The sequence below is a fragment of the Bacillus rossius genome, chromosome 15 (assembly GCF_032445375.1).
Source record: "Bacillus rossius redtenbacheri isolate Brsri chromosome 15, Brsri_v3, whole genome shotgun sequence".
NCBI classification, from domain to species: domain Eukaryota; kingdom Metazoa; phylum Arthropoda; class Insecta; order Phasmatodea; family Bacillidae; genus Bacillus; species Bacillus rossius.
The window spans coordinates 15,081,617-15,106,919 of NC_086342.1; the positions used below are offsets into that span (position 1 = coordinate 15,081,617).

Genomic DNA, 25,303 nt, shown 5'->3' on the forward strand with positions numbered 1-25,303 from the left:
AAACAATGGTAGAATTTTAAAAAATTCATAATATTCGTATCATGTACACTATCAAATTCGTTCTTATTTATTGTTAAACATTGAATATTATCCATAAATTTTGTCTGAATATTTTTTATACGACCTACCATGATTTTAAGGGGTGGAATAAACAAGGTTTTAATAACAAAAAATGCATTTACTCCTTTAGTAGGCACACTATCAAATCAGTACAAATATTTTGTAAATCTTACTATTTTTATTCAGAAATTTGTCCGAAACATTTTTTTGATAATACAAACCATTGAAAAAACCTGGGGTTGGAACGACAAAATAAATAAAACTTCCCTCCCCGGTACAATATCGAATCCATTCTTATTTTTGTTTAACTGTCTAAATATTGACTAAAACTATTCTTAAAAGAATTTTTTTACCCTACTATTACTGCAAGAGATGGAAATAACAAAGTTTGAAAGTAGAAAATAATTTTTTTTTTAAATATATATACTTACTATCATATCCGTTATAATGTATTATATAAATCCTAAACTTCATCTAAAACTTTGAATTAAAATGTTTTTGGTGAAATGAATTATACCGCAAACACATGGGTTGAAATTTAAAAAATAATAATCAAATCTTTCTTAATATCAATTGAAATTTGAATTTATTTAAAACCATTTTAATATTATCTTAATCCTTAGTGCAAAGAAAAATTTTATACGACACGTTATTAGTGCAAGGGATGAAAAATAATGTTTGAAGGTAAAAAAAATTAAATAATTACCTTAATTGGCATATAATATGAAATTATTTCTAAGCTATTCAATTCTGCGTTGTAAACAATTCAATGCTGGATGAATACGAGTTAAAAATTTTCGTAATATTTTCTCTGCATGGATAATGGTCAAATATTTAATCGATAATTTTTGTAATATTGGAGAACATAAATATGTTATGTACATTAGGTTCTTAAAATATTCCAGAAGTTTATGGAATTTTCCAAAATATCTCCAGAATAAATAGGTACTTCGAAATCCACCTACCTCTATTAGGCTGCGCCAAAAGGGATTTTTTTTTTTTAATATGGCCTCTCCTCAAATCAATGAACAAATGAGCCCTCTATGAGAGAACGAATTAAGCCCAAGGTCGCCAAAGTAAAATCCAAATAGCGCAAGTGAACTGAATGAATACCCGACCGGATATGACATCTTCCGCCCCCCCCCCCCTAAACACACACGTCAGTTCCGCCTGACAGGCCGATCAAAAGGCCCATGTACGCGAGTAGCTTCCGAGAGAGAGAGAGAGAGAGAGAGAGAGAGAGAGAGCCGCGCCGATGTGCCACATGTACACCGTAATTTTTTGACGTGACAACGTCTAATAAATCGGTGAACGCCGGCTGCACGCACGAAAAAGTGTCCCGTTACGATCATTGTACGCTTGCGCCGCATCGATCTGTCTTCCACTCGATTGGAATAACCATCGATTTGACTTTTTCGAGGCACATTAAACTTGAAACACTCCCTTTCGTTTCCTACTTTTCCTATCATCGTCCTATATCCTTAACAGAATAACACAAATTGGAAGAAGTTAAATAGCAAACATGTATAAAAGTTATAGTTAAAATAATCTTTTCGTTAAAGTAATAAACATATTTGAATTAAGGAGTGCAAATAAAAGTGAATTTGTCAATTAAATTGTAGTTTCATCTCACTCCTTCTTTGTATCCATACAAAATAGTGATAATTCAATAAAAATGATTCAATTTTATTCATAAAAGTATGCAATAATTTCATCAATGTTTTGTTATGACGTTTTCACGTTAAACTATCGTCCGTAAACCGATTTTACAGACAACCAATTATTTTTTTTTTGTAAACGTGCCAGAAATGTTAATGTAAAATCACAGATGTACATCTTTACGGAGAACAGCTTTAGCACCGCAAAATAGTGTTCGCGGTCACACTGGGTTCGGTTCCTACCCAGACATTTATGTTGTCCCGATACCTCCAAATAGTTAAAAATATTGGTTAACCATTCTCTGAATTGGTTTTTAGTGTTAACTGTGCATATCAAAAAGCACGGTAAAACAAAATAAAATCAAATTGTTTAATATTCGATTATCTTTCCCATAGTTTAAAAATATATATACTAGAATGAAAAAAAAAAAACAATTAAATTATCAGATTATGCACACATTTTCAAAATACATAAAATCAGTATTATCTCGAAAAACGTATTTCATATATGCAATAATTACCATAGCCATGTGTTGTACAAAATTACAACATCTTTCTTGTAGTATTACAAACTATTTTTTGGCAACTGGTTTCCAAAGGAATCTTTTACAAAATGTACACAACAATTTTTTTCTGTGTACCGACGTTTCCTCTCTGCATTGCACCAGGCATCTTCAGCGTTGGTAAATAAACTGACAGCTAGAAGGTGGCAAAAATATGGAAAACCCGCACGTGCGTGGCACATAGTATTAAATATCCAAAATGGCGTTTGTAAAAAAAAAAAATCAAATTTTGTCGATACGAACAAAGGTTAATCGAGGGTCAATGTCGGAGTTATACTCGTTTGGGGGGAAAAAATAAAATTATCTACGCGTTGAAAACTACAATTAAGAGTTTTATAGTACGCGTCGGTCATAAAACAAAACGGCTCCCATAAACACGTCGCACACGATGCCGTCAGCGTGCAAGTCAACACCGACACGTACAAGTGTTTTGTCACGTGCTGTTGACCTGCTGCGTTCTTATCGTCTCACGTATCATAGTGCTCGTAAATACCACGGTTAAAAAAAAAAAGTGAGCGAATCTTTCATACTCAACACGAGATAGCAGGGCAGCGCGAAACAACAGGAAATTTTTTAACCCTTTCAGTCTATCCGTCCACTGAATTGGACAATGTATATCTCAATAAAACATGGAGTTAAACCATCAATGTGTGGGGTAAGGTGTACCTACAATCTAGAGGACGTCATTCTTTGTTGCTACGAAATAACTAAATTTTATTTACACATAAATTAATTATAATAAATAATTCTACATTAATATTGTAATTATAGGGTAGGATTATTACAAAAAACAAAAAAAAAATAGACAAGTTACAATCAAAAAATTAAAATTAGCAATCGACAAAGTGACTGAAAGGGTTAAACTATTAAAAAAGCCTCCGATAAAACTCCGGCTTTAGATCCTCAGAGAGCATATATTATTGCATTGCGATGCCTTTTTCTTACTTATTTTAAAACTTGGGATCATTTTTTTACGGGTTGCACGCACCACACATGTTACATCGTCTGCGTATGCCGTCGCCACTAACCGGCATGGTGTGTGGCTCGTCATGTAGCTAATTACGGATTTTCAAGATGACAGTTTGCTGTAGAATCTAAGATGGCGGCCGGGACAAAGTTCAAACCTTGCCAATCGTTAGTGATATTTAAGTCGCTTTGCAAACATTGAATAAAATTTAAAAAAAAAAAAATAAGTGTCAGTAATTTATAACTGTTGGATTTGTATGGAAAATTTGTTTAAAAAAACCTGATAAATTTGAATTTTTGTGTAATATGAGGTTGATATTGAAGGTCGTGTAATCCCAGATGGCTGCCTACAATACACACCACGCAACTGCACCAGCCCCATCCATTTATATACTATTAACTTAGTGGAAGAAGAGTCACCAAAGACAATGTAAATGTAAAAATTACAAAACTGAAGACACTAAAGGGTCTGATTTGCTCAGTAGTTATAGAATCTAACAATGAATCCGTCATGATCTTCGCACACATATTAGGTGGATGAACATTTTTACGTGTGTTATGAGCAGCAAATTACAAATAAATGAGATTTTTCTAAGGCAATAAACACATGTTGTCATTAACAAGAGATTTAGTTTTAAATTAACGTCATACTTTAATATATAAAAGCAAGTTATGTAAATATAATGATTTCAAGAGTTTAAATAATTTTTAATTCAGTGTAAGAAATTTTTATAAATGCAAACCTTAAGTTATTTCATGCAATATAATCTACACAGCAAAAATTAAGGAACAGGAATAAAAAATTTCAGTATTCATATTCAAGCAGTTAAACATGACCGTGTGTATGTTTAATTGGACCAAATCTACATATGCGTTCTCACAGACTTCACCTCGGTGTTAACGGTTAATATTAAATAAATCACAACTTTAAATACAGAAGCATTAAGCTACCTAGTCAATCGTTACTAGTCTTCGTGGCGCAATCGTAAAGTGCGTGAATCCGAATAAGATACAAGTCCGTAGTTGAGGGTTCAAATCTCACCATTCTAAAAGTAATTTTTTTTTTGTTGCAGTAACACCCGCTTATAAGTCCAAAACGTCGAAAAAATTTAAAAGACATATTCCTGAAAACAGTATTAAAAATGCTTAATTTATATTAGCCTAAAAATCATACGACTCGTTTGCATTTTTAACTCTAAATCAACAATTTTATTACTGTGGCCTATCTCGAACTAGGTACCTACGTGTTGAAGCCTAATCATCATTGTCCAAAGTTTAAGTAATACAAATTCCTTTGCAATCTTTTCTTAAAACACTATAATACATTTCCTAACGCACGAAGGAAATAATTTCGTTTAGACGAAAATAGACCATATAAATATATATATATATATATATATTTTTTAGTCTACGACAGTTTATTTATTTTACAAGTGTAGTAAATATTGGGGGGGGGGGGGGAAGGAAGTTATATTCCTTTATAATAAACGGCTGATATATTTTTTGTATTTTCAATCAAATACTAGGTCTGCAACTGCGTAGGCTGTTTTTTTTTTTCTGTTCGCAATTAACGTATCGTGCGATAGTGTGTCCGTGTAGTAACGAATAATTTCTTCTCTTCTGCTATGCCGACTTTTATATCAATAATTACACCAGAAGGTAGCAAAAATTAGGCATCGTGTAAGGTGGGCTTCATTAACGGAGGTCTGTTTGATGATAGACAATGAAAGGCACGCAAGGAAAAAAATAAATGTATGTTTTATCCCGATGTATTATTCATACTCATATATGTTAGAAACCATAACATATTTGCACTAATTTAAACGTATATCCAAAATAAATAAAAAGATTATATTGGTTTCTTGCGTGCAATAATATAATTGAATGACTCATTTTTGTGGATAACGTGTTTAGAAATATAATTCAACTAAGTAGTAAAATTAGTCTGATAATAATTAAATTTTCAGATAACCATAATCCTAAGTGAAACACGGGTGTATGTAAAACCTTTAAATGAAACGTTCATTTACACTGGTACATTTTCACACCAGTGTTGAATTTTTATAATATCAAACAATATTTGGTGTAAACATACACAATTCTTAGTTAAATTTTCTCATGGAATGTTTAGTGATAGCACACAAGCATAAAAATAAGTAAATTTACAATTGCTAATATTTTTTTAAAATGCATACTGTGTAAAAGAAATACTCACTGTTGGTACATTATTATCACAACATAACAACGCAAATAAAGCACCACAACTCTGTATCTATAACTAAAGGCCTGAGGTGCTCTCTTCTTTCATTTTCATAATGACTATTCTAAAATCAGTGATAGAAATTTTAAGAACAAGTGATATCATACAACCCCTAGGCGATAGGGGTGTCCAATGGGGCCCGGGCCCCTCACTGGGGGGGGGGGGGGGGGGGCCTGACTGCATTTGCAAAAGCGTGACTGTGAAACGTGTTTGATGTCAAAACTATGTCTTAAGGAAAACTTTCTGTATATTTTTTAATTTTTCTTCTTATCGCGTGCATGTAGGCGAACATATGGGCAGTGTACAGCATCCAGCTATGACATGTCGGTTAACCACACTTGCAAAATACTCAAGCCCCCCGGCAAATGAAAATTTCTCCCGGGGGCCTCACTTGCGAATTATACAGAGTTGCGCCCCTGAAGCACTCATTACTAATTTTAAGTTCCTTATCGTTATTAAGGTTAAGTACATATATTCATTTTAGGGGGATAGAAAATCTATTACAAATCATATCGTTATTGCTTGAAAAAAAATTCAGACAAATTATATCAAGCACCCCGCGTTTGTAGTTATACATTATACGGCTGCTAGTAAAATAAAATAAAAATATAAAAAATTTAGTTCATTCTACGATAAAGGTTTTTTTTTTAAGTGAAAATTTCTTTAGCCGCGGTGAGCGATTTTTGGTAGGGGCAAAACTTATGGGTTTGCGTCACCGACATGCTGTAGTAGCAGTAAGTGAAGTTAAATTGTCCGCGTTGAGCTATTTTCTTATGTTTATACATTTAAGTAGTGAATGTTGATTATTTGTGGATTTAAGTCATAGTTTTTTTTTTCAAGAATAAAACTTTATTTCTTCTAATTTTAAAGTTAATAATGGTAGGGACAAAAATTATCGGTTCGCGTCACCGATAATATAATACCAAAATCATTTTCTTACGTACATTTAACATCGAAATGATGTAATATTACACATTTAAAAACGAAGTTTTAAGTTTTCACTTCTGTCGACAGTTCCCATGACTGCATTTAAGTTTTTTAAAACTATAAGTTTATTTTACTTTATATTAGTGTTATTTTTATAGGACCGAGAGTTTAAAACTAACCGAAGAATCGTTAATTTACACTACTGTTGAATTTTTTAATGAACCTATATTTGGTATTAAATTTCAAGAATAAGTACTAATTTTTCACAAGCAATGTGTAAAAATACACAAATACAAATATTTGTAATTATACACTAACAACGAATGTGCAAATGTTTGTTTTACATTAAACGTATGTATTATGTTCGTGTAATTCATTTAAATATTATTTATTATTTTCATAAATTTCTTTCAAAATGCAACTTCAAACTAATTTCAATTATGCTGAGTTGGTTGCTATATAATATTGTCTGTATATTATACAAACCACAAGCCACGTGAAAAGTTATATTTATGAAAATAACGTACGTAATGATGGGTTAAAACTTTAATTTTCTTATGGCTGTGTTTATATTCACATCGAACCTATTTTATAGACGTCAGGCCTACTGAGAAAACACACCTACATAGCTGTGGACTTCGGCCTACTTAGAGCAGATGACAAGATATCGGTATTTTTAGTATTAATTCAACGTCCAAAAAAGAAATATTGTTAGATTGACAAAATATTAATACTAAAAAAATACGGAAAAAAATGTATTTTTGCAAAACTCCTCGACCCCGGAGAAACCTCCCAGCATGGCTTCCCCATGGGGAACACTAGATAACGTGCCCCCCACGTGGAAGCCATCTTGGGAGATTTTTTGTGTCCACCCAACCTTTTTGGTAGCCTGACTTGATGCAAGGAATTTTATTGATACCAGAAAAATTCCGCCTTGGAGGAGCCGGGGCGCGAACCCGGGTCCTTCAAGTCACAAGGCAGGCGCTCTACCACAGAGCCAGAGGGTAGAGCGGTCGAATACAGTCTTCTTAACACTGACCACTGACACGATGTCACTGGCAGGTTGTTTGTGTCGTTTACACATGCTTAAATATGACAGTTGAGTTTGGAAGGAATTATGGACGTACGTTTTTTTTTAAACCTAGAATAACAAATAAAACATGTAAATATCGACACAAAAGGCCAAGTTAAGCTGTTAAAAATATCCCTTTTATCACATCCTACAGACGTACGTTGATTTATAAGAACTGGTTTCTTATAAATAAGTTACGGAAACTTCTATTAACTACAGGAATAATTTAAAAACTAAATACAACCCATTTGTTATCTTATATTCCAAATGACAGATAAACCATTTTCTCATATTGAATACAGCGAAAATGTTACGAATAGCTTAGAACGAAATTTGACCTTCAAACACAATTTTCATCGCTTGTTGTTTAAAAATTTGCTTTAGGCAAAGTTATTAAGATGGTTAAAATAAATCCGATCGAATTATATATTAAGGAAGCATTGCATTTTTTATTTCAATTCCTGTTTTTACGGTTAAAGAGGTTCCATTAAAAAACTATTTCAGGCAATGCTTAGATTTATTAAAAATTTCAAAGATTATTACAACTAAGTAACCGATTTCATTGTTTTATTACGAAAATAAAACTACTTTATTTACTTATTTTTAATATCCCCGATTGTGGCAAGGATATAAGCGGAGTCTTACTACGTTTGCCTACAAGAATGAAAATCTAGGGACTGAAAAGTAATATAAAAATAATCTAACATATTAAAATGAAAAATAGTGATGTGTAAAAAACGAACTTCGGTAACGAGAAAATTAATGTGTTCCCATTTTACAAATAAACTTATAATGCGAAAATCTGACACGAAATTAAACGTAGAATTCTTTTAAATAATGCTGAGCGTAATAGATACCTAAACGTAAATTGTGTTTTCAGCTATATTAATTAACGCAAATCACACGTAGTTCCGCACCTGCCGCTAGAATTCGCTACCGGATCAGCTACGCTGACTATAGAATCATCCGAATTGCAGAACGAAAGGTAAACAAATAAACGGCTCCAATAACATCGAAGTAAAAACCTTTTAAAAAAAAAATACTAACCGCCGGCCTTGAGCCTGAAATTCAACAAGTAAATGTATTAAAATACTGCACATGTGGTAAAAACTCTCTAAACTTTTAATATTATAAAGTTACCGCTCACATTAGATGACTATAAATTAAAACAAAGAAGTAATGGATGGTTACACATTTATAAAGTTTCAATTTTCAATACACGTGTGAATTCAAGGAAATTAATTTTCTAATAAACGAAAATAAAGGATATAGGCTTACATAGTGTGGGATATATTTTTAATAATATTATAGCGATAAAAAACACAGTTCGTTTAATCCAGTAATCTGTAATTTAAAAAAAATTAAAAAAAAATGTATATCCATTAACGAGGTTTGAACCATGTCATAAAATACCCCATGTGCTTAATCAACCGTGTGTTTTATTTGATTTATTTTTTTATGAACATCTGTGATAAAGTCATAAATACTTTATATAAATAAGTTTAAAGATTTATAGTGGTAATATAACCAAGAAAAACATAGTAAATTGAAAACATTAAAATTTCGTATGCCCCACCGAGATTAGAACTCAGATCGCTGGATTCAGAGCCCTGGGAGCAAAACATTTTTTTTTTACAATCGTTAAATTCGATTTATTTACTGAGTATTAATAATTTTATAAGTACTCTATTTTAATAGTTACGTACTTCAATAAACATATTTGTATAATTTTATTCATATGATAAAATAGTCATATTAAAATTACCGTGTTCGAAAAAAAAAATTTTTTTTTTTTCATTTCTTATGCACAAAATAGAATAAAAACCGTGTTTACAACCAGGATTTTGCGGCAAAAAGTCATACGCAAAAACCCACAAAATATTTCACTTCCGGTACCGGGAATCTAACCCGAGCCTCCTGGGTTAGAGCCTGATTTGCTAGCCATTTTTCTTATATTATTTTTTAGATTTAGTAATAAATAATGCATACTAAAACAAATGTAACCAAAAAGGTCAATTACATGTTTGACTACAGACTACATGCTTTTCCTGCGTGCAAAAAAATTATTTTAAAAAGTTAAAAAAAAAAATTAAATATTTTCAGACCAAAATTTTGTACAGAGGTTAAATAAAATAAGTGGTATTTCATCTGAGTTTCTTAGTAAAAAAATAGCATATAAGATAATTAAATAGATCGACAGAAATATACAAATAATCTTTAGTTTTCCCGTTTATTATGTAGTTAAGCCAGTTAGAGCTATGTCGTTTTTGGATACACACCTCCCTGGTTGTCATTTGCTTGAATTATGTAATTTAAATCCCCACCAAAACTATATATTTTTTTTTTTATTTAATTTCCATTTTCGCAAGACGAACTCCCGTATTTACTTAATACTTATCTTACGTGCTCTAAACCTCGTCCTGCAAAATTACAACACGGCCATATCCTACTAATTCTGTACGAATTTTGTGATTTTATATTTATATTCGCAGGTTAAGGATTCTTACCATTTTTAAGTTGTCAATGACGACGCTGATCTGTTCTTTATCGGCAGTGATGAATGGCAGTCCGTTGGTGAGACGCAAAATGGCTTCACATGTTCCAGACGAAACAAAATTTCAAGAATACACAGTTTCTTGACCCTCAAGGACTTCCGTTACGTTCAAAACTGTAACTGGCCACTCGCGTATTTCAAGGGCAGATGGCCTGTTGGCAAAGACTGCACGCAAAGTATTGACTCGAACGTTTGACACAGTTACCTTGCACTATTGGCGACACGAACAGAAACTCGCGTCTCACTTCAGAGACTTTACCCCGTTTGACACTCGAGTGACCCGCGCCGCGTTCGGAACACGATGTGCACTCGGCGGCGACCCGAACGGATCTGCCACTGCGCTGTCTTTTTTTATTGTCATTTTATTTTAGAAACAAAATACATTATTTTTCTTTATTTTACATATATATATATTGGGATCATGAAAATTCAGTTATCATTGGTCCTATCTATCAAATACTCCAGTGCAATGCTACCGCTAACAAACCGTGTTATTCACACATATAACACCTGAAATGCTAGTAAATTGAGGATAGTTCAACATAACACTAGGCGATTTGAAAACGGACTAAATTACATGGGAGTAAAACTTTACAACTTAATATCGCAGAAAATAACTAACATAAACAGTTTACCAGTATTTAAAAAAAAACAGTATAACAAATACTTATAGAATATCCTACCTACTCTCTGAAGGAATTCTTTAATTTGATTGATAATAGAGAAATAGAACTGTTAATTTGTTGAATGGACTTGTGATAACAGCTGCTTCAGGTTTTGCATATAGTATCAAGTGTCACTATACAGTTAAATTGTGTAACATGTTCTGTACTTTTTTTTAACTTGCGTCATGTAAATATTAATGTCTGCACATGCATATTTGTATGTAGAGGGAACTACATGTATAACGTGACATGTTCTATATCCCGGAGCCTATACTCCATGTGGGGTCAACGGCACAAAAATACAAAATAAATAAAGTGTGTCTATAACGTTGTTTCAGGGTACCGTATTAAAATAGATCCCGTCGCTCCAGTCTGAGATGTGTGTCCGGCGGTGCTGTCGCAGATAACGTACATACTATAGGGCTCGAGTGAGAAGTTACGTAACTACGTACTGGCGCACACGCGGAAAAAACTTCAATCGAATGTTCTCGATATCTGGCACGGTCATAATTGTAGCAATTGCGGAGTTTTACCCGACGCCATAATGGTCTGGCATAATAATGTACGTGATATTATTGCCCTGTGGTACGCTGTGCCTATGTCCCCACACCAGTGACAAATAATCGTACTCTCAAGATGCATCTTCTTTCTCCTGTATGCCATTGAGAATAATGTCGTCGTAAGCAGTTTGACCGCAGGTGTGAAGGTAATGCCGGATCGGACAGTTCCCTCCATAATCGTACCCGGTTAACATTTTTAACTGAAGCACTCGCTTTGGCGGTATTAAAGCTTTTTCTTTTTCTTTGGAGCGTTTTGTAGAGTCAGCTTCGGGAAGTTCCTGAATGATCGCGTGTATGCAGCTCACATTTAATATTCGTTAAGAATTTATCAATATTCGTTCGACAGTTAAAAAAAATTACACGTCTAATTTACACAGCCAGAGTATCAATTCCACCTGATTTTTTTTTTAATTCTTATATATAGATTTTTTTTTGTAAACATACACCACTCAAATATCTTACGCAGTTTACAAATCGCGTGGTTTTCTTGTGTAGCTCTGCAGGGGACGCACCACAACGCCGAAATACCACAACGCCGAATGCCAAATTGACTACAACGCCGACAGCTAGAAAACTGCTGTGTACCACAACGCCGAAAAATGTCATTGCAGGACTGCCACAAAGGTTAGGATAGGTTAGGTAAGGTTAGGTTAGGTTGTGGTATTTCGGCGTTAAATATACATTTAAGAAACACAGAAATTCATTCAGTTGTTTTTCATTTTGCTCCTGTGCCCCCCCCCCCCCCCGCAGCAACATTTTTCGGCGTTACTGTATTTCGGCGTTGTGGTACACGGCAGTTTTTCTAGCTGTCGGCGTTGCGGTCAATTTGGAATTCGGCGTTATTGTACGTTCGGCGTTGTGGTATTTCGGCGTTGTGATAACGACCAGGGGCGCAACAACAGGGGGGGGGCAAGGGTATTTTGCCCCCCCCCCCCTTCTGAAACCTTGAAGTGGGGGCAAACGGGGGCAAAGAAAGTGCTGTGTAATCAATTTTTAGATAATAAAACTGCTTAAATAGCACTATTTTCCACCTTGAAATACAAATTTTCCCCGGACCCCCCCGCTTCAATAGGGGGATCGATGATTCTTTATAAAAAGATATATTGCCCCCCCCCCTTTGGAAATTGAGTTGTTGCGCCCCTGATAACGACCCAGCTCTGCACACCTCACGTGTGCCCGGGTAGGCGTCTCAGTCTCAGGGTTGCGTGTGTACGGGCGGCTGATGTGGCATGCGTGCTACCGGGTCCTTGCGGGCAGGGGGGGTGATGGATCGACGAGGGGCGAGGAAGAGGGGGGAGAGAAGTTCCGCTGTCGTGACGCGGCGGGAGTCACCGCGCCGTGAAGGCCGCAATGCCCGCGCGGCCGGGAATAGCTCTCCCCCTGCGGCCACGCAGGGGGGGGGGGGGGGGAGAGTGGGAGAGAGTGGGAGAGCGGGAGAGAGCGGGAGAGTGTTATCTGGCACGGCCGCGTCGTAAATCTGCAGCGGAGCGGCGGCGACGCCCCAGGGACGATGCGCCGGGACGCCCGCACGCCAACCGAGGGGTCGCCGAAGGACGCGCTCTCTTTAACCCGGGAGAGGGGGAGCGTGGGCGTACGATAGAGCTGTAGCAAACCGTATTTATTCGGTACCGAGTACCGAGTAACGAAACGTTACACACACGAATGCATTCCGTTACTCGCATTTTTCGTAGGATGGAACGTTTCACTTGTAGTCCTACACTTTTACCTATTAAATCAAATTAAATTTAGAATGACTTAAACACAAGTCTGGTTCAAAATAGGGAAAAGTGAAAAAAAAAAAAATTCACCTTACGCAGTTTTGGTATGCAATGTATGAGTATGTTTTCTACAAATTACGAATGTTGCGACGCCGCGACGTCATACTGTACGCGTACGCAATACGACTCGATTCGTTGCTCTAACATAGCATATTATGAGGTATCCAAAGTAACGAGTAACGTAACGATACGATAGTAACGAGTACTAATTGATATAGTAACGAATACATACGGGTATGCTTTTTTTTCGTTACCTCTAGTGTACGAACTCGATTATATGGTGCGTATACCGGAATTATGGTACGCGAGTAGGCTAAATTATCGTGCGCAGACCGGAATTCGGGGAGAAATTATCGTTCTTAGTATGTGTACCGGACAGAAATTATGATTCGCCCTCCTAATTCAACCAGTTTGGTCTGTTTTTTGACGTAACAACGTCTAATAAATCGATGAACGCCGGCTACACGCACGAAAAAGTGTCATGTTACACACATTGTCCCGTTACGCTGTGTCCCGTTACGCTGTGTTCCGTTACGCTCATTGTACGCTTCCGCCGCATCTATCTCTCTTCCACTCGATTGGAACAACCATCGATTTGACTTTTTCGAGGCGCATTAAACTTGAAACACTCCCATTCGTTTCCTACTTTTCCTATCATCGTCCTATCCTTAACAGAATAACACAGATTGGAAGAAGTTAAATAGCAAACATGTATAAAAGTTATAGTTAAAAAAATCTCTTCGTTAAAGTAATAAATATATTTGAGTTAATGAGTGCAAATAAAAGTAAATTTATCAATTAAATTGTAGATTTCATTTCACTACTTCTTTGTACCCATACAAAATAGTGATAATTCAATAAAAAATGATTCAATTTTATTCATAAAAAGTATGCAAATCATTTCATCAATGTTTTGTTATGACGTTGTCACGTTAAACTATCGTCCGTAAACAGACTTTACAGACAACAAAAAAAATTTTTTTAATCAAATCGGGCGTGTTGTTTTTTTGCGGAGCTCTGCACGCCAGGACAGCGGGGCCTTCAGAACTACGTTGGCGTTCGATGATCCGGCAACATCAGTCCCGCGGTATTATTTATAGCAGCCGAGGGACGTGCCTGGCGCTGGCTCGTACCCTTCACGCCGACGAATGTCGGGGCGCTTCGGGTCTCGGTGGGCGTTGTTTAGCTCCGCTCCACATTCGTGACGTTCCCCCCCCCCTCCCCCCTCCGACATCTATTCTATCCTCGTTAACCCCAGCGCAGCCAGGGAGTGATTGCTGCCGAGAGCTTCCTCTCCTCAGCTCGTCCATCTGCGGAGCGGCCGTTCTTCCCCCGAGCTCTGTTCTGTTCCGGGGCGGACGAAGCAGGCGGGACGACAGTCGCTAGAACGAAAGACGTTTAGCTGAAAGGCACTAGACCGAAAGTCGTTAAACCGAAAGGCACTAGACTGAACAAGCACTATAACGAAAGTCGTTTAGCCGAAAGGCACTAGAACGAAAGTCGTTAAACCGAAAGGCACTAGAACGAAAGTCGTTAAACCGAAAGGCACTAGACTGAACAGGCACTAGAACGAAAGTCGTTTTGCCGAAAGGCACGAGACCGAAAGTCGTTAAACCGAAAGGCACTAGACTGAACAGGCACTAGAACGAAAGTCGTTTAGCCGAAAGGCACGAGACCGAAAGACGTTTAGCTGAAAGGCACTAGACCGAAAGTCGTTAAACCGAAAGGCACTAGACTGAACAAGCACTATAACGAAAGTCGTTTAGCCGAAAGGCACTAGAACGAAAGTCGTTAAACCGAAAGGCACTAGAACGAAAGTCGTTAAACCGAAAGGCACTAGACTGAACAGGCACTAGAACGAAAGTCGTTTTGCCGAAAGGCACGAGACCGAAAGTCGTTAAACCGAAAGGCACTAGACTGAACAGGCACTAGAACGAAAGTCGTTTAGCCGAAAGGCACGAGACCGAAAGTCGTTAAACCGAAAGGCACTAGACTGAACAAGCACTATAACGAAAGTCGTTTAGCCGAAAGGCACTAGAACGAAAGTCGTTAAACCGAAAGGCACTAGAACGAAAGTCGTTTAGCCGAAAGTTATTTAATCGACAGCCACTAGACCAAAAAACACTCGACTGAAATGCACTTGACCGAAAGGCACTAAAGTTACAGGAACTAGACCGAAAGGCACTACACCGAAAATTTGAAATTTTATCCCGCTGGGAATATGTCTTAACTCTGACAACAGGCGCTAGACCAAATGTCGTTTCTCAGAAATATCGGTCAAATACTAACAACCCCCCCCCCCCCCCCCCTCCCCCTCGGACAAGACATCCCGGCTACCGTCTCACTGGGTGGCAGCAGAGGCCTCGTTATCGCGAAAGACACGCGAGGAGGTTATCAGAGCGTTCCTAACTCTGCCACAGTGAAGAGTCTTCAAAACGGTACAATACACAGGGGGGAAATTTTTCTTTATTTTCACGAAATATTATTTTGAGAAAAACAGTTGCCAAGAAATAGTTTGTAATAATACAAGAAATATATTATAAATTTGTACATCACATAGCTATGTTTATTTTTGCATAAATGAAATACGCTTTTCGAGATACTACTGAGTATTTCTTACAAAAATTGGCGCATACTTTTATATTTCATTTGCTGTTTCATTCAAGCATTTTTTTTTTGGAACCATGTGGAAAAGATAATCGAATATCCAACAATTTTAACTGCTATTTTTAAGGAACGGTTTGCAAATAAGGTGAACTATTGGAGGTACTGGGACAACGTAAAGCATAAATTTCCCGGTAAGAATCCCAACCCAGTATAACTGCGAACACTATTTTGTAATGATCAGGTCCGGCGCGTCCATACATGCGAACTAGGCAACCGCCTGGGGCGCCAAGTAGCTGGGGGCGGCGCAGCACGACACATAACAGCTCATATAATATGTTTAACGATTATTGAAACTAGATGAAAATGGATTTTTGTAACAGTTTGGAATGTTTATATTGATATAAGTAATTATTTAAAGTCCACGGTGACCTGTTTATGATTTGTAATAAGTAAAAACGAAAAAGAAAAAAAAACAAAAGCCTGCTTACATTTGATTGTTGACAAAATGTTAGGCTTACGTGATGTATTTTGAGGCAAGGACAATTTTTTTTGGGGTGTCCGGCCGGGGGGGGGGGGGGGGGGGGCATTGAGGTTTTTGCCTAGGGCGCCAATTTACCTTGCACCGGCCCTGGTAGTGATACAGTTTATGACACGTAAATGTACAAATTTACAAATGTATGTGAGTTCACAAGAGTATTTCTGTGTATGGTTCGACACATTCTGTAATCCGTCACCAAAGGAGCAGCCCGGGTCCAGATCCCGGGTGTTGTTGATCTTTGCCGCCAGGTCGAAGTACGGCGCTGCAGGCGTTTTTTGACGTGACAACGTCTAATAAATCGATGAACGCCGGCTGCACGCACGAAAAAGGATGACTCATTGTCCCGTTACGCACAGTGTCCCGTTACGCTCATTGTACGCTTGCGCCGCATCTATCTCTCTTCCACTCGATTGGAACAACCATCGATTTGACTTTTTCGAGGCACATTAAACTTGAAACACTCCCATTCGTTTCCTACTTTTCCTATCATCGTCCTATCCTTAACAGAATAACACAGATTGGAAGAAGTTAAATTGCAAACATGTGTAAAAGTTATAGTTAAAATAATCTCTTCGTTAAAGTAATAAACATATTTGAATTAATGAGTGCAAATAAAAGTAAATTTATCAATTAAATTGTAGATTTCATTTCACTCCTTCTTTGTATCCATACAAAATAGTGATAATTCAATAAAAATGTTTCAATTTTATTCATAAAAGTATGGAATCATTTCATCAATGTTTTGTTATGACGTTGTCACGTTAAACTATCGTCCGTAAACCGACTTTACAGACAACCGATTTTTTTTTCAGTTCACTCATGGTTCATCTTTAATTTTGGCTTTTCATTCCAGCGCATTGTTTCCTGTTCTCGTGCGGGTTGCACTTCACAGTTCTTGCGTCAGTGAGGCAGGATGGTAAGTTGCGACTCCAGCTGGCTGGTACTCCTAGCGCGGTGTCGCCTGCGAACTGGCGCGCAGCATAAGACAACTATGAGATCTGAGCGGTAACCGTCACATCACGTTCTGGAGAAATGAAGATTAAGGTGTAATGCAAGTCCCTTGAGTGCTTCAAAGAGTCTTGTACCAGGTGTATCATGCCTAGAAAATATATTGAAAACACGCATTTCAGCCATTTTCACTCACCTAACAGTACATTTATCAAAACAAAATACGGGAAAAAAGAAGTACTGTGTTAAAAATTTTCACCTTCAATTTACGAAGAACAAATTGGTTACAAATTATCCAAGTATCTTCGTAAATTTACGATAATCTTATTAAATGTATTAAACCCGAGTTCACTTATTTAGAACACGAAACCAAAATAACTTTCTTGGTATATTAACTAAACATTAAAAAAAAAAACTGGTTTAGACCACAATAAGAACACTCTTCTTAAGTCCATCTTTGTTAAGAACCGAAACGTACAACTCTGAAGACGAAATACGGCGTGGTTTTCTACGTGGATTCGGATATTCGATGTTACGAGGAGTTCTTCGTTCGTTCGAGGTGACTTCTTCAAGGGCGTCGCCAGCCGATGGCCTGGAGGGTGGGGGGGGGGGGGGGGGGGGGGGAAGGGGGGCAAGTTGTAGGAAAAGTACGTAATTTTTTTTTTGCATTTGGCTACATTTTTTTTTTTAATCTCTAGGGCTCTAGGGGGGTAGGGGGGGCAACTGCCCCTCCTACCCCCCCTGGCGCCGCCCTTGGACTTCTTCGTTGAAAAGACCGTGAATATTACTCGAACTTGTAACAGTGTACACACGAGGTATTCCGCGAGCGGACAGCAGCGGACAGCAGCGCGCAGGACAGCAGCACCGGGCCACCAGGCCACGTGCTCCCGAGGCGAGGCTGGCCGCCACGTGGTGCCGCCACTGAGTCACCCCCCGCTCCGCGCTAAAAGCGGGCGCCTGCCGTCTGCGCGCCGGCCGGCGTTATTTGTGTCGCGGGCAGGCTGGGCTGGGCGCGCGCCAGGCCAGGCCGCGGCGCCGCCCCGGACATTGTGGCGGCGACACGGCCGCAATGCTGCCAGGGTGACGCTACAGCGACACAGAGACTCTTGCTCAATGTTGCCACGGTGACATCACACAGACACAGAAAATACAAGGCAACACTTACATAATGTTGCCAGGGTGACGCTACAGCGACACAGAGACTCTTGCTCAATGTAGCCACGGTGACATCACACAGACACAGAAAATACAAGGCAACACTTACATAATGTTGCCACGGTGACATTGCAGCCACACTGTGTACGACACTTACACAATGTTTCCACGGTGACATCACACAGACACAGAAAATACAAGGCAACACTTACACAATGTTGCCAGGGTGTCATTGCAGTGACACAGCGAAGACAAGGCAACACTTACATATTGTTGCCATGGTGACATTACAGCGACACAGCGAAGACAAGGCAACACTTACACAATGTTGCCATAGTAACATTACAGAGACACGGCTATTCATCTACGAATTTGTGATGGCAATATTACAGCAAAATAGCAACGTCACGGCGACAGATCAAATTTTTTGCTTTGGTGGAATTATAATTTCATTATAAGTAAATAGGAGAAGCCTGAAGCCACATTGTCGATTACCCGACCGAATAATCTGCGTTCGTTAAAAATGCTACCGGTTTTCCTGTAATTCGATACCTTTTTTGGTTAGAGTTTCTTATCGGCTCAGAGTCCTTCCGATAAACTGTGGCCCAATCACTGACGCAGCAAAGAGGCAAATGTATTTTGATTCTAGTCTATCGCGAAATGAACCCGCGAACTCTTCCGGTCTCTACTTATGAGCTCGTCCCAATTTTTTTTTGTGGAGAACTGTAAGCCAATGAAATACTTCAGACATTGAAGCATAGAATCACAAACAGCCAAGTTCAGCCATCTCTCAAAGCTGCGGTACTTTTTTTTGGGATATGTTAGCGTGAAACATTTTCGTGGATAACAAACGAACTGTATCTAGCCCGATGCAGCATCTTTGGATGACGAACTCCATCTCTGCTCCAAGGGGGTGGTTGTGTGTGTGTGTGTGTGGGGGGGGGGGGGGGCGCCTCCACAGGCCAAATATTATTTAAATAATTTTTTTTTTTAAATATTTTGGAGGGTATATTTACGTTATTTTAAATATTTAAATTAAATTATTAAATTTTTTTCATCAAAAGTTGCATGAAAGCACTTACGTTCAGTATTTTAGATCACAAATGTTGTAAATTTTACAAGGTCAATCTCTGACTAATTTAATGTCACGTTTTGCACAGGTTCGTAGCCAGGGGGGGTTTTAGGAGTTCAAACCCCCCCTCTCCCTCCCCTTAGCACCAAATCTTTAATTGATTTCTTATTCATCACTCAAACAAATTTCATATTAAAATTAATAAAATTTTTACCATTACAATATTTAAATTTAAGAACCGAAAACTGCTAAAATAGCACTATTTTACACCTTAAAATCCAAATTTTCCCGGGGGAGGACCCCCGGACCCCCCGCTTCGATACGGGGGGGGGGGGGGGGGCGCATGCTTCTTAACACCCCTCCATACACAAATCCTGGCTACGCCACTGGTTTTGCAAACTGCATACATAATTGCGCGATAGCCCCCTCCCGAAAAAAAAAAAAAGGCTTCTTACGGCCGCACTTGTGTCCCCTTAACCCCCTTTCCGTCACAAACGTGTGTGTGTGTGTGTGTCCCAGGATAACTGCAAATACCGGCCTCTTCGACACTCGACGCCGCCGGCGCACAGTACTGCCAACTAGGCTGGGTGAGGTGTCTCCCGGGCGTCCCCCCCCCCCCCCCCCCCCGCGCGATCCACCACCTCCACCAATCACAGGCCGCCTTTTCCCCCTCCACCGCGCCTCCTCACCGGGACTACTCCCACGAGGACGCGACGGTCCGGTTGCAGATACGAGCGGCCAAGATGTCCGCAGTTGGTACTTTCGTACTAGATCTAGCATGGGCGTCGCAAGGATATATATATTTTTAGGGGGGACTTCAATTGATTTAGTTGTTTGAGGAATATCCATCCTCTGGGGGGAAAAAAAAAATAGCGGGGGGGTCCGGGGGTCCTCCTCCGGGAAAATTTGGGGTTTGAAGGTGCAAAAAGGTGGTTTTTAGTCATTTTTCTTTCCTAAATATTCTAATTATAGTTGGTTGCACTATATAATATAAAAAATATTTTCAGAGAACAAATTTGTAAAAACACAGTTAATATATCTGCTGGTGCTATATCCACACAAAATCATTAATTTAAACATCAGGAGAAACTACGAAACTAAATATATTATTGGAGGGGACGAAATTGAATACTTTTATTATTGGGGGGGGGACGTGTCCCCCCCCCCCGGTTGCGACGCCCATGGATCTAGTAATTTTATAATTTTTTTTTTAGTGGTCTAGTACATTTACGCTCAGATCTGGTACTTGTTCTTTAATATAATAATATTGCAGTAACTCCAATATGTTTTATTATTAAGCGTGATTATTTTTAAGAACTATGGAATGTATGTGTGTGTGAAGTGTTATTTAGGTTCGAGCATTGCAATGTCTTCATAACTTCCTAAATTGTTAAAAACCATAACAAATTATAATTTAGTACTTTTTTTTAATCTAGTACTTTTTTCTCGCCTAAGTTGGTACGAAATATTTTATTTTTCCTTGTGGACACCCTGCACGCGGCCTGTAGGGACTTGCATGACTCCAGTTGTCTTCTGGTGCCGTGCCAGACTCCACGCACTGGCTGCTGACACCTATTACCTTCTGTCCGGATTGCCTATGCTTCACACGGGGACGTAGACAAGGGGGGGGGGGGAGTCTTCGGGGTCCGGACCCCTCCCTTCCAGGATTTAAAAAAAAAATTAAGACAGAAATAAAAAAATAACAACTTTAGCTACATAAGTTTACAGAGGTATCACTGTCAGTGGGCTACATTAATGATTTCCTCCCCACTACAGACCGACATGTCTCGTACACATAAGAATCAGGTATTATTGTGTTTTCAAGTAGTCGGTTTGTAATCGTGTTACTTACTGTAAGCGTGGTTTTCGTACAAACTATTGTGTGTTTCATGTATTTAATAATATTGTTAAATGTGCACTTATGAATTGTGTTAGCAAATTAATCAAACAATTGACTAAAGAAAAAAGTATTAAAAACCATTAAATAAAAAAACATATATATATATAACTCTCAAGCAAAATTATTAGGTACTTAAATTTCTGTGTGTAAACGTCAAACATCTAAAAGTCTACTATATCCTGAGATTTGAAAGTTGTTAGATATTTTCTTTTTAAATTAAATTGGGTTGGGTCATGAGGACTCTATTATTTCATCATTTGCTTCTTTGTCCTATGACAGTGATGGACGTCTTTCACCTTTGAATCTTATCCGAAGACAAGTCACACATTTATTAATATTGCATTTTTTTCCAAACATATTTTATTTCTTATATTTAGTTTCATACATTGACAAAGAAAAAAAATGAAGTGTCATGTGATGGAGTAAGGGGAAAATAAGTATTTTAAAATATATATTTTGCAAAATAAAACAAAAAAAAATATTATGATTGAACAATGTATCGATTTGAGTGAGGACATATTTCGAAAATTGTCATCATAGAAAACAAATTACATTATTAAGGCTAAACATATTAGGATCATTATCGTTCCTATCTTTATTTCCTGGGTATAGCACACAAATAATTTTTCTCGTGTATATTCATGATTATTTAAGATGTTATTTTGGACATACGCCATTGCTGGTTTGCATTGTATGTCATAAGAAACCCCTAAAACGGACAAAAAGATCACTATACAAAAAGAGGAATATGCAATATCAACATAAACAACAGTTTTGAGTATTTCTTTGACAGTACATACCTCAGAGTATTTATTTGTTAAAATAAACAAGGTGAAGCAATGTTGCCCAAAAGTGCACAACCAAGACCAGTGGCGGATCCAGGATTTTGGTTTGGGAGGGGCTTGACCCAGCTGAGGCTAGGCTTTATCAAGGCAAACACTAAAACAATAGTGGACCCAGATGCTTTTGGAGGGGGCTTGAACACCTTAGCCCCCTCTGGATCCGCTACTGACCAAGACCAAAGAATGATTCGACCCTGGCCTTGGTAGCCTTGAAAGGAAATGAAGTCAGAGCCAACGCTGGTTCTTACCTTGGTCTGCCGCCAATCTCTGGAACAGGTACAGCAATCGAACTGCAACAAGAGAGAAAAAAAAAGTATGAAATGTTAGTTCAACCATTTCGTCACACATCATTATTTACCGTTACATGCATGATTATTCCTCAGGTAGCAAAGTATACTTTTGAAGCACAAGTACATCTGATTCACGTCTGTGATTTTGACATCAGTGCTCCTGACGATCCTGAGTCAGTTAGAGCCCGTCTACAATAGTCCGAACCTGTGCGTGGTCCGTGTCCTTATCCGAATGTGAGTGACGTCACATTGTCTAACCGAAAACTGCCCTGTCCACAATTGCGATGTCCGATGTCCGAATGTATTGATTTCTAAAGTTGTCACCAGAGCGCAGTAAATGTGCCATACCAAATGTTTTTGTTTATTGTTATGATGCTTTGTAGTTTGAGATTGAACTTATGAAAGTTATGTAAGTTATAAGTGACTTACAACACCTTCCATTTCCTTCAATAACAAAAACAAATACCACGTTTTCAAACGGGAACAGGAAATTCAAATATCGCGAGTGTTCTGTTCTTTTTCTGTGTCCGAAGTACACAGGTTGGGACAAAAAGTTCAAATTGACGAATGTCTTCGGACAAGGTAGGTTCGGACCTTCGCCCACTTGACTCATGACGTCAGAGGGTCACGTGGACCAATCAGCGACGAGTGTCCTTCAGACACAGTTTAGGACATTGCTATTGTAGACGGGCAATTATAGACGAGGAGAGATGGTCACCCAATCACTCGTAACTCGCCAAAGAGATATAAACGCGTTATCTGCCAATGAGTGGGAACCGAAAAAAATTCACAGGTTCAATGACGCTCCAGGTTAGACTCTACAATATCTGTGCAACTCAGGCATTTCTTCTGACTTGTGAGACGTCTCAACTAAGTAACTTGTGATTCCTTACTTCTTCGCCTTCCATTGCCCTGGGGTCTTCCAGATTAACAGCGAGCCAGTAGAACAAGTAGCAAAGAGGTTCTATTTTAATTTCAGCATGTAGGGTCTTTAGCCGATAAAAAAAAAGCCAATGAGGAAAAGCGGGTTGCAAATATGAACAAAGTGAATTGGAAAACCTATCGGGCAGCAATATTTATTTTCCCCGTGATGTCTCGCCATATCTACCTACATCTGATAGTCTAGGGCGTAAGCATAAATTTTATTTCTGGAAAAAGGGAGGTAGGAAAATGAAATTCCTTGCCTGCAGTTGCTTTAAAATTCTGAATGATTTCCTTTTGTTGGTGGGACTGGTAGGTATTTTTAGAAATTTTTTTGGATATGGGGGGAGGAGATGGGAATTATCCCCCATAATCCCCACCCATCCTCGCGTAAGCTCCTGCTCGTAGTTACGACACAATCAGGCCGACTGCCTCAGCCTTCACCGAGGCCGTATGCCTATTCGTCGTTTCTCTCTCTCTCTCTCTCTCTCTCTCTCTCTCCTCCCGCCTACCCTTGACGTCACAGTGGACTGACTACAGTCTGTCCCACGCTTAGATTGCAGTAAAAATTTTACGTCATCTCACAGGAGCATTTTCTGTCTGTGTATTAAAAACAAAAAAAAATGATAGATACAGGTTTCACTAAGGGTGAAGCAGCACGACCAGAAGAACTGGCGCCAGCGAACGCCGCTGGCCCGTCGCCACGACGGGTGTATGTTAGAGCGCGGCGGACTGCCCCCCCCCCCCCCCCCCCCCCAAGAGATTGTTATTTTTGGTCCCCGGCCGGATATAGACGCCAGGGGGACGTGTGCGCCCGCCTGCACCGTCTTCTTTGAAGCTGATACTTCTTCAAGCGCGTCATGGAGAAAAAAAAAATGACCCATGATTAATTATTTTTTTTTACGATGCGCGCGCACCAATGCAAATAAATTTTCACACAATGGAGAAAGAAAAGTAAAAAATAAAACATATGTGCTTCATAAATCTTGTACTTTGGTGATTGATATTGAATACTGGACCATACAATTAATTACAAACATTTATTTATTGTGAATGTTAATGATACAAAATAGATTTTATAAACTTTTTCAAGTTTATTCATGTAATTGAGGTCAAGTTCCCGTATGTATAATTTACTTGCATCATAAATAATCAAAAATAATCTTGATTATTTTACATTAAATAATTCATTTTATACATTTGTGTGTATAAATTTTGAATACTAGGTATTTATTTAAATTTCTTTTAATCTGATTGAAATTTGGCTTTACCGACCATATTTATATCAATACAGCTCTTATTTCATTTCAATTAATTATTTGCACACAAAATTAGAAGTCAGCAATTTATTAAACCGAGTAAGTATAATTTCTAATGCATGTACATAAGTTTTTTTTTGTAAATGTTTTTTTGGTAAATGGAACAGAAATATTATATAAAAACATTACAGATATTTGTAAATTCATACATTTACACGTGAAAAACTTAATCACCACAAAATAGTGTTCGCAGTAATACTGGGTTCAGATTCTTACCTGAGCTTTTTGTTTTGTTGTCCCAGTACCTCCAATAGTTAAAGTATTTGTAAACCATTTCCTGAACAGCTTTCTAGTATTTGCTGCACACATTAATATGCATAACACAACAAAATTGTGTCAAGTTTTGGAATATTCAATTATCTTTTCCATGGTTGAAAAAAATTATGCTTGAACGAAACAATTAAAATATAAACTTATGCGCCAATTTTCGTACAAAATACTCGGTAATATTTCGAAAAACATATTCTTGTGTTGTACCAAGTTAATCTTTCTTGTTATATTCTAAACTATTTCTTGGCTACTGGTTTCCAAAGGAATCTAATGTAAATGTAGAGAAAATAATTTTTCTTTGCCTGCTGTTTGCTGTCAAATGTTTTCATTTTGTTTATTTGTAAAGACTTAAAGAGGGTATGTCAAAGCATCAACCCC

General features: G+C 38.0%; 1 protein-coding gene across 1 annotated transcript in view; it reads right to left on the reverse strand.

The window, feature by feature from the left end:
- The window catches only part of LOC134539640 (uncharacterized), a 560,732-nt gene that overhangs the window by 55,960 nt on the left and 479,469 nt on the right, over positions 1 to 25,303 (reverse strand). The window contains exon 4 of the mRNA XM_063381827.1: positions 22,374 to 22,415. Coding sequence (XP_063237897.1) covers positions 22,374 to 22,415 — 42 coding nt within the window. The remainder of the gene's footprint in view (positions 1 to 22,373; positions 22,416 to 25,303) is intronic.